The sequence below is a fragment of the Sinocyclocheilus grahami genome, unplaced genomic scaffold, assembly GCF_001515645.1.
Source record: "Sinocyclocheilus grahami isolate Dianchi unplaced genomic scaffold, SAMN03320097.WGS_v1.1 scaffold142.1, whole genome shotgun sequence".
In the NCBI taxonomy this organism is placed as follows: domain Eukaryota; kingdom Metazoa; phylum Chordata; class Actinopteri; order Cypriniformes; family Cyprinidae; genus Sinocyclocheilus; species Sinocyclocheilus grahami.
The window spans coordinates 623,086-642,739 of NW_015505321.1; the positions used below are offsets into that span (position 1 = coordinate 623,086).

A 19,654-nucleotide genomic window follows, 5' to 3' on the forward strand; every position below is an offset into this window, starting at 1 on the left:
GATGAGGGTGCAAAAAAATCTAAATATTGAGAAAATCATCTTTAAAGTTATCCAAATGAAGTTCTTAGCAATGCATATTACTAATCAGAAATCAAGTTTTGATATATTTATGGTAGGAAATGTACAAAATATCTTCATGGAACATGATCTTTACTTAATATCCTAATGATTTTTGGCATAAAAGAAAAATCAATAATTTTGACCCATGCAATGTATTGTTGGCTATTGCTACAAATATCCCCCAGCGACTTAACACTGCTTTTGTGCTGCAGGGACACATTTCAATTTCACGGGATGATTCGGCAAGTCACTGTCGCGCAAGATTCCCATGTTAATGACGTCACTACGCAGAGGGCGCACCGCACCCCCCTCACAACTGATGACGCAATCCAGAGAAAGTGAGGGGGGGTCTTGCATCGGCACGCGCGCGCCGCACAGACAGCAGAGAGCAGCTGCAGCGGCAACACTGCATGTTCACCAAATACACCTCGATCACCCGCACACAGCTCCTGAAGCAACTTAAGCATGGTGGACCGCGAGCAGCTGGTTCAGAAAGCCAGACTGGCCGAGCAGGCTGAGAGATATGACGATATGGCTGCTGCCATGAAATCGGTAAGTGCAACTTCTGCTTTATTAATATCTACATTCATAATTCATGAATGATTCAGCTATTCGGATAGTTATCTTCACGTTATTTCTTTCATAATTACGTTCTAGCTGTCTAAAATTATGCATGGGCATTGCCACTGGAAGTTTAAGATTTTTGAAAGATCTTCCAGTTCTTATATCGATTCGAATTAGAGTGCGCGTTCTTCAGTTTAAAGGCCCCCGTATAAGTTGATCCGGATCGACTGACAGGTCACAGTTCTGCTGATGACTAGGCTTATTTCGGAACATGATATGTCACTGTCATTAAACTAGAGTGAAATGCAGCATTGAATGTAAATTCAGATTTGAGCTGGAAACTGGCAGCGGACCTTTGGGCGGTGCCTTTGCGAGATCCGACCGAACTGCACAACATGACCACAGGATGACATTTCATTATTGCACATGGACGTAATAGTAACACAGTTTTGCTTAAAAATCAGTGGGCATTAATGATGTAGCCCACGCGTTTTTGCCGATTCAGAACCGAATTCTCCAGTGCGGGGACCTGAAATCGTGCCATAATAAAGCGCTTTGGATTTATAAGCATTATTAGGGATAAGAACGCTGGTTATTTAAAGATGCAAAACCCCTCAAATCGACGCTGTTCTCTTTGTCTGAAGCAGTCACTGAACGCGCAGCGCTGACAGTTGCGTCCATCCATTCGCGTTTGAAGAGGTCGTGAAAATCAAAGCGATCGCATGTGGTTTTACGCATGCAGTTTCGCTCGCACTAGGCGTGTCGCAACGTGTGCCAAGGTGCAGTGTCCGTAATGCACCATTTCATCCGCTCCATCAGCCTCCATCCAATAGGGTCCAATCACCAACCCCTCTCTCTCTCTTTCTCTCTATCAAGGGCGTAGGTTTGCATTGAAAGTTGATAGGGCCCTAATGCAAGGAGGCAATAGTTTGCATCAGATTTTTAAAACCAGTGTTTTAAAAATCATATTTCAGTGTTGCCTTCTGACTCCTGTCATGGAAGTTTTGCATGTCTCCTTTATCTGACACACCCATTTCATGTGTTGGAGTCTCTACAATGTTTGTAATACGTTCTACACTTAAACCACACTTAAAGTGAAATAATAATCAAAATGGAACGTTTAAGAAATGTGAAAACATCTACCGGGTGGGTTTTCTTTAAGTCGACTTAAAATATCAATATATGCGGAGAACAAGGAGTGACACTTACAAATAAAATGAAACGAGTTATCAATTCAATCATAAAAATGGAAATAAATACGTTTTTAAATGGACAATAGACTTAAAATAATTTTTTTTAAAAATGCAAATAAATTCTATCATAGAAAATAAAATGCATTTAATTTTTTATCATCATAAATGTAATGTATGAAGAAACAAACAGACCAAACTAAGCCTAAATAAATGTTGCGAAGACAACATGTGCATTGGAATTAGACAATTAGAAAACTAGAAAGAGGGACTAAATATGCCATTTTCATATTTCTCAAAAGTTATGCAACAGCACATGAGAGTAATGTCATAACATTAAAGTGTAGATTGCCTACAGCAATAAAAAAAAAGGCTATTGGTTTGCAAATCATTGCATGTCAAGTTTTGATTTGGGATAATGAACTCCTTGCAACCATTTAAGTAAAAAGGAAAGTGCATTTCCATTTAGTTACTCACTAAGTCTGGATGCTGTCCATTACTGAAGAATGCTCAGTCATAGTCTAATTGCACTATCTCTTGACATCTGCTTTGGGTAGATGAGTAGTTACTGAGGGGAAATGATAAGGTGTATTGCACAGTGCCTCTGATACACCGGTCTGCCATTAGTGCGGTTCATATAATGATTTCTACTAAACAATTTTCATTCGGAGACGATAAGCTTGACAAACTGGTTCCACTCCTGTGTATTTCAAATATTATACAATGATTAGCTCCCCCAGATCTCCGTCATCTTTCTAAAGTGTTTGCTTTTATGTGGTCTATACTAATAAATAATTCCGACCGGCCATTAATGGCATGTACCAACCAACCCCGTCTGGGTTCATGTAGGCTCTCAAGAGTCACTTTCTTCTGCCCAAATGTGAATCTTAAATATTTATAAGGTCCATACTTCATCTCACACGTATGGCAGCTCATTTCCACTACTAAATAAAAAACAAAAAAAGGTAATTTAGACTTTTTTCCTGCAATTGCAAGATATAAACAAGAACGTTGCAACTGCATGTTATAAAGTCAGAAACAGAAAAAAGTTCATTCAGTGTCAGAAACAGGCTTCCATATCTCGCAATTCTGACTTTTTTCTCACAATTGTGAATTTATGTCTTTTCTCAGTTTAAAAGTCCAATTCTGAGGAAATAAAAATACCCTTTTTTTTTTTAGAGAATTGAGAGTTCATATTCTGAGAAAAAAGTCAGAATTGCCAGATGTAAACTCAGATTTATATATCACAATTCTGACTTTATAACAGCTGCAGCTTTGTTGATGTAGATGTAAACGTGCAATTACATGAAAAAAGCTTTTCAATTTTTTATTCAGTGGCAGAAACAGCCTTCCATACAGTACAGTGCACGAGCAGAAGTGACTGACTTAAACTTTTTGTATTTGGTGTCATTCAGTGTGCTTATGCATGCAAAGGGATTGATGCAACTTACTCGGCATCGTCTCTTTTTGAGACACACTGGAGGATGGATTGATTTACTCCTCAGCTGACCGGAAGCTCCAGCTCAGCTAGCTGGAAGGTCCCTCGGCAGCTCAGGGGTGTGTGTGTGTTCAGTCATGTCTTCTTCTCACTATGGGAGGAAACTCTCCTCACTGCAGCGATGCTCACTGCCTGTTGGCAGCTTACGCCCATAAAGGCCTGGAATTAAGAAGCCAGATACCTTGCTAATGATGAGACTGAGATGTAGTGCAGTTAATAATTCTCAATGCAAAATACACAAAAATGTGTTATTACTTAATTACTTCCGCTGCTGATGGCTACTAGCTTCCAGACTATAATGTTCTGACTCTTGCAAACTGTTCAGTTATATGTCAGGTGTGTTTTAATTTAGACTTCTAAGCATGCGTTGAGTTTTATTCGTTTGTTGCCGTTTTACACTCAGTTGTTTAATTATAGTACATTTATTCTGACATGTTGTGCCCAATCTATCACAGTTACGGCTTTGAACCTTTGGAGTAACCATACATTTATTCAGCAGAAACACACCGTTTTCTGCTTTCATAAGCAGAAAGTAGAAAGAGAAGGTGTAGGTTAAAAAGTGGCTTTAAATCATAATCAAAGTTGATATGAAAAATGCTAATAAAGCAAATTCAGATTACATTCCTTTACAAAATATTTAGTCATTTAAGTAAAGCTCCTACTTGTACTTGATCAAGGAAAGACCAAAATCTGTAACTATTTGTTGAAATTGTTTCATAATATATATTTAAAATCATACAACAAAGGTATTATATATTTTATTTCTTAAGCTCAAATCATGCAAAATATTTATTATGCGCATACTAATGCACATGCGTATTATACAAACTTTTTTGTCAGCCAAACCCCTTAGATGTGCATGTGTGTGTGTATATATATTACAGTTGTACTGTAACATAAAAAAGTAAATATTTGAACATTATAATGAAGATATATTAATTATAATAATGTTTCAAGAGTGAAGCTTTCTTGCCATTATTGTACAGCACAACTTATTTAAATTTTACATACGATGTAATTACTTATTAACTTTTCATGATTTCACAAACCCGTTTGGGGATGCCTGTTCTACAGTAACCAACACATTGGCTCTTTTAACTGTAAGCAGGACTTTCATTCGTACAGCTGTGTTGCAATGCTACGATGAAAAATGCAATTGACTCTTGTAACTGTAATGTGGGACTACAGACGCCATATTGAGGGGTCCCATTTAAATATTTAGAAGTGGACTGTTTCTGTTATACAGTCTCTGGCATTACGTACCAGAAGGTAGTTAATTTGAAAAACAGGAATTTGCATAAAAAAGGAAAGTCATTTCATTTTGTCGCAACGCGTGCCAAGGTGCAGTGCCCGTAATGCACCATTTCATCCGATCCATCAGCCTCCATCCAATAGGGTCCAATCACCAACCCCTCTCTCTCTCTTTCTCTCTATCAAGGGCGTAGGTTTGCATTGAAAGTTGATAGGGCCCTAATGCAAGGAGGCAATAGTTTGCATCAGATTTTTAAAACCAGTGTTTTAAAAATCATATTTCAGTGTTGCCTTCTGACTCCTGTCATGGAAGTTTTGCATGTCTCCTTTATCTGACACACCCATTTCATGTGTTGGAGTCTCTACAATGTTTGTAATACGTTCTACACTTAAACCACACTTAAAGTGAAATAATAATCAAAATGGAACGTTTAAGAAATGTGAAAACATCTACCGGGTGGGTTTTCTTTAAGTCGACTTAAAATATCAATATATGCGGAGAACAAGGAGTGACACTTACAAATAAAATGAAACGAGTTATCAATTCAATCATAAAAATGGAAATAAATACGTTTTTAAATGGACAATAGACTTAAAATAATTTTTTTTAAAAATGCAAATAAATTCTATCATAGAAAATAAAATGCATTTAATTTTTTATCATCATAAATGTAATGTATGAAGAAACAAACAGACCAAACTAAGCCTAAATAAATGTTGCGAAGACAACATGTGCATTGGAATTAGACAATTAGAAAACTAGAAAGAGGGACTAAATATGCCATTTTCATATTTCTCAAAAGTTATGCAACAGCACATGAGAGTAATGTCATAACATTAAAGTGTAGATTGCCTACAGCAATAAAAAAAAAGGCTATTGGTTTGCAAATCATTGCATGTCAAGTTTTGATTTGGGATAATGAACTCCTTGCAACCATTTAAGTAAAAAGGAAAGTGCATTTCCATTTAGCTACTCACTAAGTCTGGATGCTGTCCATTACTGAAGAATGCTCAGTCATAGTCTAATTGCACTATCTCTTGACATCTGCTTTGGGTAGATGAGTAGTTACTGAGGGGAAATGATAAGGTGCATTGCACAGTGCCTCTGATACACCGGTCTGCCATTAGTGCGGTTCATATAATGATTTCTACTAAACAATTTTCATTCGGAGACGATAAGCTTGACAAACTGGTTCCACTCCTGTGTATTTCAAATATTATACAATGATTAGCTCCCCCAGATCTCCGTCATCTTTCTAAAGTGTTTGCTTTTATGTGGTCTATACTAATAAATAATTCCGACCGGCCATTAATGGCATGTACCAACCAACCCCGTCTGGGTTCATGTAGGCTCTCAAGAGTCACTTTCTTCTGCCCAAATGTGAATCTTAAATATTTATAAGGTCCATACTTCATCTCACACGTATGGCAGCTCATTTCCACTACTAAATAAAAAACAAAAAAAGGTAATTTAGACTTTTTTCCTGCAATTGCAAGATATAAACAAGAACGTTGCAACTGCATGTTATAAAGTCAGAAACAGAAAAAAGTTCATTCAGTGTCAGAAACAGGCTTCCATATCTCGCAATTCTGACTTTTTTCTCACAATTGTGAATTTATGTCTTTTCTCAGTTTAAAAGTCAAATTCTGAGGAAATAAAAATACCCTTTTTTTTTTTAGAGAATTGAGAGTTCATATTCTGAGAAAAAAGTCAGAATTGCCAGATGTAAACTCAGATTTATATATCACAATTCTGACTTTATAACAGCTGCAGCTTTGTTGATGTAGATGTAAACGTGCAATTACATGAAAAAAGCTTTTCAATTTTTTATTCAGTGGCAGAAACAGCCTTCCATACAGTACAGTGCACGAGCAGAAGTGACTGACTTAAACTTTTTGTATTTGGTGTCATTCAGTGTGCTTATGCATGCAAAGGGATTGATGCAACTTACTCGGCATCGTCTCTTTTTGAGACACACTGGAGGATGGATTGATTTACTCCTCAGCTGACCGGAAGCTCCAGCTCAGCTAGCTGGAAGGTCCCTCGGCAGCTCAGGGGTGTGTGTGTGTTCAGTCATGTCTTCTTCTCACTATGGGAGGAAACTCTCCTCACTGCAGCGATGCTCACTGCCTGTTGGCAGCTTACGCCCATAAAGGCCTGGAATTAAGAAGCCAGATACCTTGCTAATGATGAGACTGAGATGTAGTGCAGTTAATAATTCTCAATGCAAAATACACAAAAATGTGTTATTACTTAATTACTTCCGCTGCTGATGGCTACTAGCTTCCAGACTATAATGTTCTGACTCTTGCAAACTGTTCAGTTATATGTCAGGTGTGTTTTAATTTAGACTTCTAAGCATGCGTTGAGTTTTATTCGTTTGTTGCCGTTTTACACTCAGTTGTTTAATTATAGTACATTTATTCTGACATGTTGTGCCCAATCTATCACAGTTACGGCTTTGAACCTTTGGAGTAACCATACATTTATTCAGCAGAAACACACCGTTTTCTGCTTTCATAAGCAGAAAGTAGAAAGAGAAGGTGTAGGTTAAAAAGTGGCTTTAAATCATAATCAAAGTTGATATGAAAAATGCTAATAAAGCAAATTCAGATTACATTCCTTTACAAAATATTTAGTCATTTAAGTAAAGCTCCTACTTGTACTTGATCAAGGAAAGACCAAAATCTGTAACTATTTGTTGAAATTGTTTCATAATATATATTTAAAATCATACAACAAAGGTATTATATATTTTATTTCTTAAGCTCAAATCATGCAAAATATTTATTTATCATGCAAAATATTTATAGATTTTATTTCTTAAGCTCAAATCATGCTAAATATTTATTATGCGCATACTAATGCACATGCGTATTATACAAACTTTTTTGTCAGCCAAACCCCTTAGATGTGCATGTGTGTGTGTATATATATTACAGTTGTACTGTAACATAAAAAAGTAAATATTTGAACATTATAATGAAGATATATTAATTATAATAATGTTTCAAGAGTGAAGCTTTCTTGCCATTATTGTACAGCACAACTTATTTAAATTTTACATACGATGTAATTACTTATTAGCTTTTCATGATTTCACAAACCCGTTTGGGGATGCCTGTTCTACAGTAACCAACACATTGGCTCTTTTAACTGTAAGCAGGACTTTCATTCGTACAGCTGTGTTGCAATGCTACGATGAAAAATGCAATTGACTCTTGTAACTGTAATGTGGGACTACAGACGCCATATTGAGGGGTCCCATTTAAATATTTAGAAGTGGACTGTTTCTGTTATACAGTCTCTGGCATTACGTACCAGAAGGTAGTTAATTTGAAAAACAGGAATTTGCATAAAAAAGGAAAGTCATTTCATTTCAACAGTTGTGAAATTTCTGTGCTTATGCACTGAATTATCCATCATACATGTGTGGCGTTCAACCCACATCCACCTCCATCCGTGGTCTTTCATCTGGCATTACCATAGGCGTGGCTTTAAGACAGTATGGTCGTAAAGCTTTTATGCATTTTATTTTTAGAAGCCTGCAGCAGCTGCAAAAACGTTTCTTGAAAAAACATCTGCAATCACTCGATGGTTATATAACAAAAATGAGCTACTTTGAGTAAGAATCCCCTTCTTCCTTCCTAACAACATCCCCGTCATCCCATCCTTTTAAACAGTTGTGAAATTTCTGTGCTTATGCACTGAATTATTCATCATACATGTGTGGCGTTCAACCCACATCCACCTCCATCCGTGGTCTTTCATCTGGCATTACCATAGACGTGGCTTTAAGACAGTATGGTCGTAAAGCTTTTATGCATTTTATTTTTAGAAGCCTGCAGCAGCTGCAAAAACGTTTCTTGAAAAAACATCTGCAATCACTCGATGGTTATATAACAAAAATGAGCTACTTTGAGTAAGAATCCCCTTCTTCCTTCCTAACAACATCCCCGTCATCCCATCCTCCACTCCTTAACACATCTTCCTGCTCCACTATCACCATGGAAATACTTCAGTCTATAGGTACTGCATTTTTACAGCTACTTTGGATTTGAAGCAATAGCCATAATTATAGCCATGATTTCATTTGACTGAAGTATTGCCGTATGCAGTGCACTGTGCTTTTATATTCTTTAATTTAATTGCTGACATGAAATACGTTATTGAAACGCACCTGTGTGCATATTAACTACACAGAAAATAGCACATTAAGTTACCTGAAAGAGACTTCGACAGGCTTGGCAAAGGGTCGACTGGGCATTTCCGCTTACCTGTTTGAATTAGGATAGTTCATAATGAGTCTTAAATTCAATTCCTAACTTAACACCACAACTTGATCAAAACTCAAAATCAAAGCTTTGTTTTGAGTCCCTGTTCACTAAATAGAAACTGATTTGGGACTTTTAAAGACTTTAATTACCTCAGACCTAAATGTTGTTTTCAGATAATCTACTAAACGTTAACATGAAGTTTAAAATGTGCAGATGAATTATGAGCTGCTTTAAAAGACGGTCGGGTTGTAGAAGAGAATAAAGAGCCTCTTTGTTCTCATGATAACACCATAGCACTAGTCAGGCTTACAATAGCGCCTTGTCAGTCAAATCAGTCTAATACGCCACATGATCCTTCTTTTATTATGATAAATATCAATCACATTTCTTCTTTTGCCAAATACAATAAAAAGCAGAGGGCAGTATGACCAATATCTTACACTTCACTGTACGAGTAATTGTACATCATGATAACAGTATATAATGTATATATGACTTTATAGTTATTGTTTGCTCTTATTGTTTATAGTTATAGTTATGAACAATATAACAATATATTGTATACATTGTCATATTGTTAATAATAGGGCTGGACGATTAATCGAAAAGAAATCGAAACCTCTAACCGACTTAATTTTCCCATGTAGGATATTTTGTTTTTTTAATCCTATTAATACTTTCCTCTTAAAAAGATACTTACCGTGTGTGTATGACTGTCGCGCTCGCGTCTTTTGCAGCGTCTCGCATGTGTGACATGGCAATATTCATTTATTTTGTTTGCAAGAAAGGAAACTTGCTTTTTACAATAAAACCGAAATGTGACTTTTTTCATAAGATGTCTTCATTTCAAGCAATCTCTGATTTTAATTGTTCGAACTATTCAACAAATAACCACAAATAGTTTGTTTCCTTCAGTTATTTTAAAATCACAAAAATAAGAAATGCACTCTTTCATTAGAAAAAAAAAATATCCCACCTTTAATAGTTGAGTATATTTACAGTACACACCTTTAATGAACTATGAGGGCAAAAAATGAATAAATAAATAAATTGTTCAATAATCGCAATCAAGGTAAAGTGTTCAATTAATCGAGGTTTTGATTTTAGGTCATATCGCCCAGCCCTCGTTCATATTAATAAAGACTGAGCAACACAGCAGTGGAATGAATTAGTGTTTTGAATGAATTGGTTGAATTAATGATTCAATGATTCACTCATGAAGACAGTCCCTTAATTTGTTCCAGAATGAATCGGTGTCTTGAATGAATAGGTTGAGTGAACGATTCAACAACTAACTCATAAAGACGGTCACACTTGATTTGTTCCAGAATTAATCAGTGTTTTTTTAACGAATCAGTTGAATGAATGAATCTTTGACTCACTCAAAGACGGCCGCTTCTCGCCACCTACTGGTGCAATGATGTAACCTGCAGAAAAAATCAATGAAAAATATTGTTCATACCTCCCACTTTGCATGTATACAGTCATTTGATAATTTTAACTAATTAATTCTATTTTGATCAATCTCTCTTGATAATTGCAAACCAAAATATCAGATTTTTTAGAACAAATGTAGTTTGACTTTATTGCTCAAATTGAATGTTAATATGGAAACATGTTTGGGAAATGTTTTGCGTTTCATTTTCATATTTCTTTGTGTTTCTTTGCCAATCTTATGCATAAATAATGTAAATCACTGATAGCTGCACAAATAAGGCTAACGAGTCATAAACATTATAGGAAAATCTCTACAATTGACACATTTCTATTGCCACACTACATGCATTCTGAAATCACCAGATTACCAGGAAATGGCACTAGTCCTCTCCGTCAAGTCCACAATGATATCATTCATAATTTCAATAATATTCATTACTGAGAGAGGCTGCATGGCTCAGTAACAGCGGGTCATTAAAGGAGCTTTCTCAGTTATTAAGCAATAAAGTGGAAAAGAAAGAAGCCACATTAACTAGATTTTGATGGCCATAAACTTCTCTTTTCTTACTTCCTGCCATCTCATGTCCATCTCTCTTTTCTTCACCCTTTTGTGTTTGTCATAATCTACAACTGGGGCTAAAAGTCAACAAGCATTCGCTGCTGCAATAGCTGGCGGCTTTATTGGAGTCTTATGACGCAACTCCAACTGCAAGTGCCCTGAGATTACAGAGACTACAAAGGCCTCACAGACAGAATTAGCACACTACGAGAGCTGTATCATTGCACTGTTGTGCAATACTGCTCAATGCATCTGTATCTAATTAGGCCAAATAATCAAGTGCTTTACCATGCTTGTGCTAGAATAGGTTGTGTACGATTTATATACTCAAGGCTGCATGCCAACAAAGTACTATGAAATTGATAAGGCATCATAAAAACAAAGAAGTTTGAGATTTGCCTTCCATTAAAACCATTACACTTATCATGAATCATACAGCACTGTGTGTTAGGTTTTTTGTTCTCGAAGATACTAACTCATGTTTGAAACCTGTGATTTTTTTGTTTTTCTGCAGAACACAAAAGGTGTTATTTAGCATAATGCCCAAGTTGCTTTTTTCCATACAACCACAGTGACTAGTAATTGTGATTGTCCACCCCAAAAAAGGACAAAAAGTACCATGTTTTCCAGCTGTAGACACATTTTGTGAAGCTGCCAGATTTGACTCGTACATATCGTTCCTATTGGTTTCAAACAACATTATTGTGGCTAAATGATGACCATAATCTGACATATTACTGAGTGAAATACGATATTTAACAAGAAACCACATAGTTTTCAGCCAAAAACGGGAAACTTTTTATGCGATTTGACTGTTCGTTTACACGACAACGGCGTTTTGGGGACTGAAAATGCATATTTTTGAAAACGGCACCGTTATCGTTTCCGTGTAAACACCCAGTACGGGAATCTTTGAAAATGGTGACGTCATGCGCGTGCGTAGTACGTGTTAGGTATGTAGACATGTGCAGTACGTGTTGATTTTAAAGGCAAGCGCGAACAAACATACACAACAATGGCGGAGTACATGGTACTGTTGTTGCTAGCAGCTCAAGAGTTTGCTAACGCTTCTTCAGCAAAGTGTGGATTTACTTCACCAATATTACAACCAACAGCAGAGATCTGTTCGCCGAACATCATATAATCGTCACTTCCCAACAGGTACGGTTTACTAACAAGGTGACAGCGCCAACTACTGGCCTGACATACGTAATACAGCGCTTTGGGCCGTTTTCGCAGATATGTGTAAACGCAAATCATTTTGAAACTTTTTTTAAAACGCAAGGAAAAAACGTTTCCGTTTTTGACTACACCGTTGTCGTGTAAACGTAGCCTAAATCAGTTTCACCCATTGGTTGATGACCATTTTGATTTCAAGCTGACTTTAAGGTTATGAGCGTACTTCAGTGAGATCAAGAGGAAAGGGCAGGCCAGGAGAGAGAAATGAAAAGGCAAATAGGCTCCACCAGGAAGAAAAGACATAAGCGCTGCCTGTCTCCAATCATCAAACCCCGACTCTGCACATGATGTACACGTGTGCGAACTGTACAGAAATGTGCTTATTTCTTTGCTTATGTCATCACATGAACTTTATGCAGTTGTATTGCACATACTATTGACTATTTATTTGTATTTCAATCATATATGTTTACAATGTTTTGTTTTTCTAGACCCAAATTATCTTGATAAATCATTAGGCTACCAGGCATAAGGGATGAAACAGAATTAGATAGCTTTCATTATAAACACTACATCGGAAGTGCCATTTGAATTGTTTTGCATTAGTGCGCCTTATATATTGCAGCACACTTGCTGCACCCACTATATTCCCTATTTGTTTGAAATCAAATTAGTTTATTTACAAACATCATGAATTTATTACTATAAACGTTACTTAATCATTACTTCAAAGTAAACTTGTGATGTTTCTTCTCTCTTGCTTACTAAATAATATTTTAATCACTATGTTACAATAGACAATTCAAAGTCAATATTTAATATATTGAAAAAGTAGGTAACTAAACAAATCAAGAAATTCATTCATTTTACTATGCCTGAAGTCATAGAAACAACGCTGAAAAAAAACAAAGAACGTGTTAGGAATATCACAAAGGAGTATTTAGGCCCCTTTATATCTAGTATTTTGATCTGTGGTGACAATTTATTTTATACATGTGAAAAAACATTCTGGAGTCATATTTCTGCCACAGAATAAAAAATAAACTTTTTAATTGCAGAATTCTGAGTTCTGAGAGACCTCTCAAGTACCTTGGGAACAAAAGAAATCGCAAGAGATAAGCTATAAGCTTCCATTACATTCTACGCAATAACACGGTATTATAATTTTAAACACACAAAATGTACATAGAAAAGTTTGAGCATTCAGTGAAATTCCAGCATATTCTATTTACACTGCTTGATTAACAGACATCTGCAGATTTTTCTGACAGTTTGAGTTTAATCCATGTGTGACAACGTAAAACAGCACAACACATCCACCCACAAACTCACACGTGCATCACACACACACACACACACACACACATCTACACCTCACTCCCCAAACACATACACACAGGCAAGTAGCGTGGACATCGTTGCCACGGCAGCAGCAGAGATAGTCGATTGCGTCCAAACAAAGACGACTGCCTTGTTTCTATGGAGACGGGAGATGGCTCTTTACTTACCCCCAGCTGTCTGGATGGGAGGTTATGTGCATAAGAGGTTAAAGGCAGTTTGTAAATGGTAACATAACAAAACAACTACTGTACACAACCAGAACTATGTCTGCAATACCAGTACATGTGTGATTCGGCGACTCTCTTTCAGTCTCAGGGTGTTTAATGACTGTTGTGCTTGAGATGAAGAAAGGAAGTTGTGGAATAATTGATCAGTAATATTATAAATTGTTCCCAGTCTGATGCAGGAAACGGATTGTGTGTCTGTTCATAAACGAGTGCATATTTAATCAAACCAAACACTAAACGCAGCTTTGAACATTTGTGTCGTTTACTTACGAGAAATCTATTATGGTTTGGGTTGGGTATTGAGAACCGGTTCCACATTTCCAAGAACCGTGGATTCGGTAAGATATGTGCATTTCGATTCTGCTCATCGATTCCTGTGTGCCGATATTTGTTCATGGTATTCAGAAAGTTTTGCAAAAAAAGACGGAGCAAATACGTTTGATCATTTAAATGTTTGATTAAATTTTTTTTATACCTTATTGGAATCGAAACTGGGAATCATTAACAATCAGAATCACTCAAATTGAAATGATATCCAACCCTAATTATGGTTCTGATTCAGATTCTTTTAGTTCTTCTGAGGAAGCACCAGTTGATAATTGAAATAAATCAGCTGTGCCATTTACTACAAAACTTTTTCACGTGTTTTTAGAAAGATGTCCATGTTAAAATGCACTGAACCAATCACACAAGGTTTCAAGGGGTTGATGAAAATCGAATTTAATCATAAATTAATTAATCATTTTTATGATTCATTTCATTTTAAGTTAATTATTTAAATGTTTACAATCAAAATTGCACAAAAAATATGAATTATTTTATTAGTTTACCTGCATGTCATGTGTCCATTAACCCTCTGGTGTTGTTCGCATGGAGGTCAAAAATGAAATGAAGGTACTATATTCTAGTTAAGTGTTTTTATTTAATATTTAGTATTTTTAGAGGATTTAGTTATGTAGGGGAATAGTCATGATCCATTTATTATCTGTACCACTTTTTGAGTGTAAAATTTCCAACTTAAACCCCCGGTTTCACAGACATGGCTTAAGACTAGTCCCAGACTAAAATGTAACTCTGAGCCGTTTCAACTGAAAGAAACTTGCACTGACTGATTTTTTTACGATTTTGTTTGGGTGCAGTACCAAACGTTTTCACTAGATGGAATTCACCTCCCATTCATTTCCATTGCGCTCATTTTTGACCAAAAAGAGTACAAGTGTGACTACTTTTTTCAGGATCATTTAACCTTTTCGAATCATGTCCATGATTTTGTGTGAGTGTGTGTGTGTGTGTGTGTTCTCATAGCAATTGCCAAAACCTGTACCAAGTTTTATACCATTCCGATGAAGTAAAAAATTCTAAAAAACCAAAACATACAATGTTTCGGTCAAAAACGACTAAACAGCACCAGAGGGTTAACCACTGCCAGAGAACTGTGAGCATGTGTTGTTAAATTATTTAAATAAACTTAATCTCTGGGTATTTCAAGTAAATATTTTTGGTCAAATTAAACAGGATATAATTAATAGCAACATCAAACCTGCTTTGTTGACGAGCACTTGTGTTATCAACAGCCATTCTCTGTATTAAATTTGAGCATGATGCATCGGCATGCTATGTGGTTTTGCTTGCGTTTAGGTTGACGATGACGCAGACAGTGAATGATACAGCAAAAAATGCAGCAAATCATGGCGCTTCTCCAAAAGATGCAGGAAATTGCATCTGAAAGGTAGTAGAAGAGAGAGATCTGTAGGCACCAGCTCATCCGCCCACTGCCAGGCTCTTAAATCAAAGCATCTCTACGACGCTTTCATTTGGACAGGAATGTGTAGGCTCACTTTTCACTATGTCGCTCTGTAAACAACACACAGTAATTCAGGTTGCGATGTGTTTTTAAACAAAGCAAGTGGCATGTTAATCCACACAAATCTTTCATTTTGAAACGCTGCCAGTCTTCTATGAATAGATTTACTACACCGCTTCCAGCCTACACTAGGACATGTGGTACATGTGCTGGTGAAAACGAACAATGAAGATGCCATGTCCATAAATAGGCATTTGGCAAATGACCACATTGAAGCTTACTTGAACCGTTCACCCGAATGACTCACAAAAGGACATTGTGAACTACCATTCACAACACATCTATGCTGTTATTCTGTACTTAAATGACACGTCCTTAAACTGTTCATCTATTCAAATGTAATGGACATAAGAAAAGGCTGAAGTTGACACAGATTAGTGTATAAAGACAATCGCACCCTTTTGGGTTTTTATTAGTGACCCTAATGCTGCATAAACAGCTCTCTCACTAAACGTCGAGTTAATGTGCTTTTTTGGTTTGCAAGCGATGCTTTAAGCAGACGTCATCAAAATGCATACTGCAGTACAGCAGGTTTTCCTTCCTTCCTTTTCCTAAAGTAGAAGACGATGGAGAAAACAAGATAATTTCATAAAATAAGACTACACTGCACCATAGTTCAATGCCATTGAAGACTGTCATTTTAACATGGAGTGTATTGGACAAATTAGAGAATGGTTGCGAAAATTGCAAGAATGTATAAACTGATGAAATGTATACATTGAATGCACTGTTAATCGCTTTGGATAAAAGTGCCTGCCTATTGCATACATGTACACTACCGGTCAAAAGTTTGGAATAATTACGCTCACCAAGGATGCATTTATTTGATTAAAAATACAGTAAAATGTTAAAGTAATTTATTCTTGTGATGTCAAAGCATTATTCTTCAGAAATCAGTCTAATATTCAGATTTGGTGCAAAATTATCAATTATTATTTGTGCTTAAATACATGTTTCTTATTTTCAATGGTGAAAACAGTTTTTGTTGCGTAATATATTTGTGTAAAATCAGTGATAAATTCTTTGATGAACACAAAGTTCAACAGAACAAACTAAAATAGAAATGTTTTGTAACATTACAAATGTCTTCACTGTCACTTCTGAGCAATTTAATGCATTCATTGCTGAATAAATATATAAATATATATATTTTTTTATCTTGTTTATCCCAAACTTGGTTTTCAACACTAATAATCAGAAATGTTTCTTGAGCAGTAAATCGGTATATTAGAATGATTTTGGAAGACACTGAAGACTGGAGTAATGATGCTGAACTTTGATCATTAAATTACATTACATTAAATAAAATTACATTTTACAATATTCATGTATAAAATTAGTATTTTAAATTGTTAAACTATTTCACAAAATTACTGTTTTTATTAATTTTTTTGATCGAATAAATGCAGCCTTGGTGAGGATTCATCAAGGATGAGGAACATGTATCATTTGGGCCTGTTTGTCACTTTGTAAACCTGTTAAAATGTGAAAGAATGATTAAGTAACCTCTCCACCTCCTCCCTGTCTCTCAGGTAACAGAGCTGAATGAGGCCCTTTCCAACGAGGAGAGGAACCTGCTCTCTGTGGCCTACAAGAACGTGGTGGGCGCACGCCGCTCCGCCTGGCGCGTCATCTCCAGCATCGAGCAGAAGACCTCCGCCGACGGCAACGAGAAGAAAATCGAGATGGTCCGCGCTTACCGCGAGAAAATCGAGAAGGAGCTGGAGGCCGTGTGTCAAGACGTGCTCAACCTCCTTGACAACTTCCTGATCAAGAACTGCAACGACACCCAGCACGAGAGCAAAGTCTTCTACTTGAAGATGAAGGGCGACTACTACCGTTACCTGGCGGAGGTGGCCACGGGCGAAAAGAAAGCCACGGTGGTGGAGTCTTCTGAGAAGGCCTACAGCGAGGCCCACGAGATCAGCAAAGAGCACATGCAGCCTACGCACCCCATCCGCCTGGGCCTGGCTCTCAATTACTCCGTCTTCTACTACGAGATCCAGAATGCACCCGAGCAGGCCTGCCATCTGGCCAAGACGGCTTTTGACGACGCGATCGCCGAACTGGACACCCTGAACGAGGACTCCTACAAAGACTCCACGCTCATCATGCAGCTCCTGCGAGACAACTTGACGCTCTGGACGAGCGATCAACAAGACGACGAGGGAGGCGAAGGCAACAATTAAGCGTCGAAGACGAAAAGAGAAGATCTTTGAGACCCTTTTCCTCTCGGCTGTAACAAAACACGCGTGCTCACACAACAAAGAAAAACAAAAAAAGTATAAGTTAAATGAAAAATTCACAAAAGGGGGCATGATGGAACTGTGTCCGCCACGTTTGCTGATAGCAAAGCAGCGCAGTTTTCTTTATTTTCCACAAAATTACAGAGAGAAATATGCTAGTTGCAAAGAATGGTATGTCTCAAAAAAACTAAGAAGTAGCTTAAAAAGAATAAATTAAACCTCTCTTTCGGTGACTCAACACTTTGAGGAAAAAGCTTGTCAGTAGGTCAGTCGTTTCTAAATGACTGAAGGGTTACGCTAAACCCGCTGGCGTAGGGACTGTTCTTGTAGTGAAATACGAAGCGGAGCTGCTTATATTAATTTACATTGTGAGTAAAGAGTACTTTAAAGCGTCAAAGGTGGGCTTAAATGACAAAAAAATCTTTAAGTGAAAACTTGAATGTTGTCGCCTCGCAAAAGTAGGTATTTGCAGACAGGCTGAACGGTCGTGTTTTTGTCTGATATATACGTTCAAAGGGATTCTGAATCGCACTCACTAATGTTTGAAAGTCGTTTACGTCGAACTGTTTATCTGTGCTATTTATGATACACATCGTTAGTATGCATCGCACCTCGGAACCACACGAAACTACTGTATTACAGTAATGTTGATTAGGTGTGCAAAAATAACACAGTTACGACTTCCCTGGTACATGTATTGCCTTTTAAGTCCAAAGCTAAAACCGTTTTCCAGTCGTTATTATTATCATTATTATTATGGATGCCGTTTCAAAAATGGTCAAGCCTGACCCACACTGTATGAGAACAATTTGATTTGATTTTAATGCTACTGAAGAATAGTTCTAAATATTATAGGTAAAATAATCAAATGATGGTACAGGCGAAAAATACAATTTACGAAAAGAACGAAAAAACTAAAATGCCCAATGCTTAGCAGAAAAAAAAACGACCACCTTTAAGTAATGCCTAATCACTTGGTTTATGATACACTCAATTAATATTACTGGTACCATAGACTATTTTTTGTTGTTCAGTTAATTTATTTTGAGTTTTTGACAGTGCACTGGCATAAAATTGTTTTGTTTTTATTCTCATGAAATGCACTTGCCTATTATACCGTTTCTCAGTGTAGGACGATTACAGCTCCATTATTCTTGATAATACAATATTGTGCATGCTGGTGATGTATTTATATACCATAGCTCGACTTTATTCACTTTAAAAACTATAGATGTTATGTATTCATATGAACAAGAAATGACAAGAATTTAATCTGATTATTTTCTATGTATTACTTTCTATTGGATTGTTTCATATTCTTATATATTTTTTCCTTGCTGAAGTGCGCTATACCAAAACAGTGCGTGTTTACCATGAAATAATCTGGTATGGATGTTGCTCTAGTGACATGCGATTCTTGTGTTTGGTTTTTAATAAATAGAAAAGGAAGCGAAAAGAAAAAAAAAAAAGAGAAGCGACCACGTCTGGTGTTTGGTCACGGTAAATTATGATTACATTGTGAAACGATTAATGTTGTTCTTAAAATGACTTTTCCTTTTCTGCGCTTTCTTCTGTCAAATTCTACTGTGAGATATTTAAGATTTGCTGTAATATCAGTGTTTGTTTTTTTCTGTATGGGATTCACTCATGGAACATTACCTATTCTTATGATTTCTGTTTTCTTTCTTTTTCCTCGTCTACTGGTATCTTAAATGTGAGTCATGTAGCGGTTGCACAGAAGAAACATAATGATAATAATAATGATAATTTAAAAAAATAAAACATGACTGTGCTCTTCTAACCACCATTTCAGTGCTGTTGTTGTACACTGTTGAGTCGTTTTCTGTTGACATCAGAGAAAACATGATGTGCTGTTATTAATAAGTGCACATCCAATGGCACAGTGGTTAGTCTAGTAGTCAGATAATAGTGAACAACACTGTTTGAGCTCATGTTTCCC

The 19,654-nt window shown here is 36.6% G+C and overlaps 1 protein-coding gene across 1 annotated transcript; it reads left to right on the forward strand.

The window, feature by feature from the left end:
* The first annotated feature begins 404 nt into the window (after positions 1–404).
* ywhag1 (3-monooxygenase/tryptophan 5-monooxygenase activation protein, gamma polypeptide 1) lies at positions 405–19,347 on the forward strand. Its single transcript, XM_016280612.1, has 2 exons — positions 405–612; positions 16,981–19,347. The coding sequence occupies exons 1-2, from the start codon at positions 526–528 to the stop codon at positions 17,635–17,637; spliced, it is 744 nt and encodes a 247-aa protein (XP_016136098.1). The 5' UTR covers positions 405–525; the 3' UTR covers positions 17,638–19,347.
* Positions 19,348–19,654: the final 307 nt, after the last annotated feature.

Excerpts from the sequence above, each read along its gene's own strand:
- ywhag1 (XM_016280612.1), top strand. The coding sequence starts at position 526 with ATGGTGGACCGCGAGCAGCTGGTTCAGAAAGCCAGACTGGCCGAGCAG. Across the intron at positions 613-16,980 it reads TGGCTGCTGCCATGAAATCG|GTAACAGAGCTGAATGAGGC; the intron begins GTAAGTGCAACT and ends CCTGTCTCTCAG.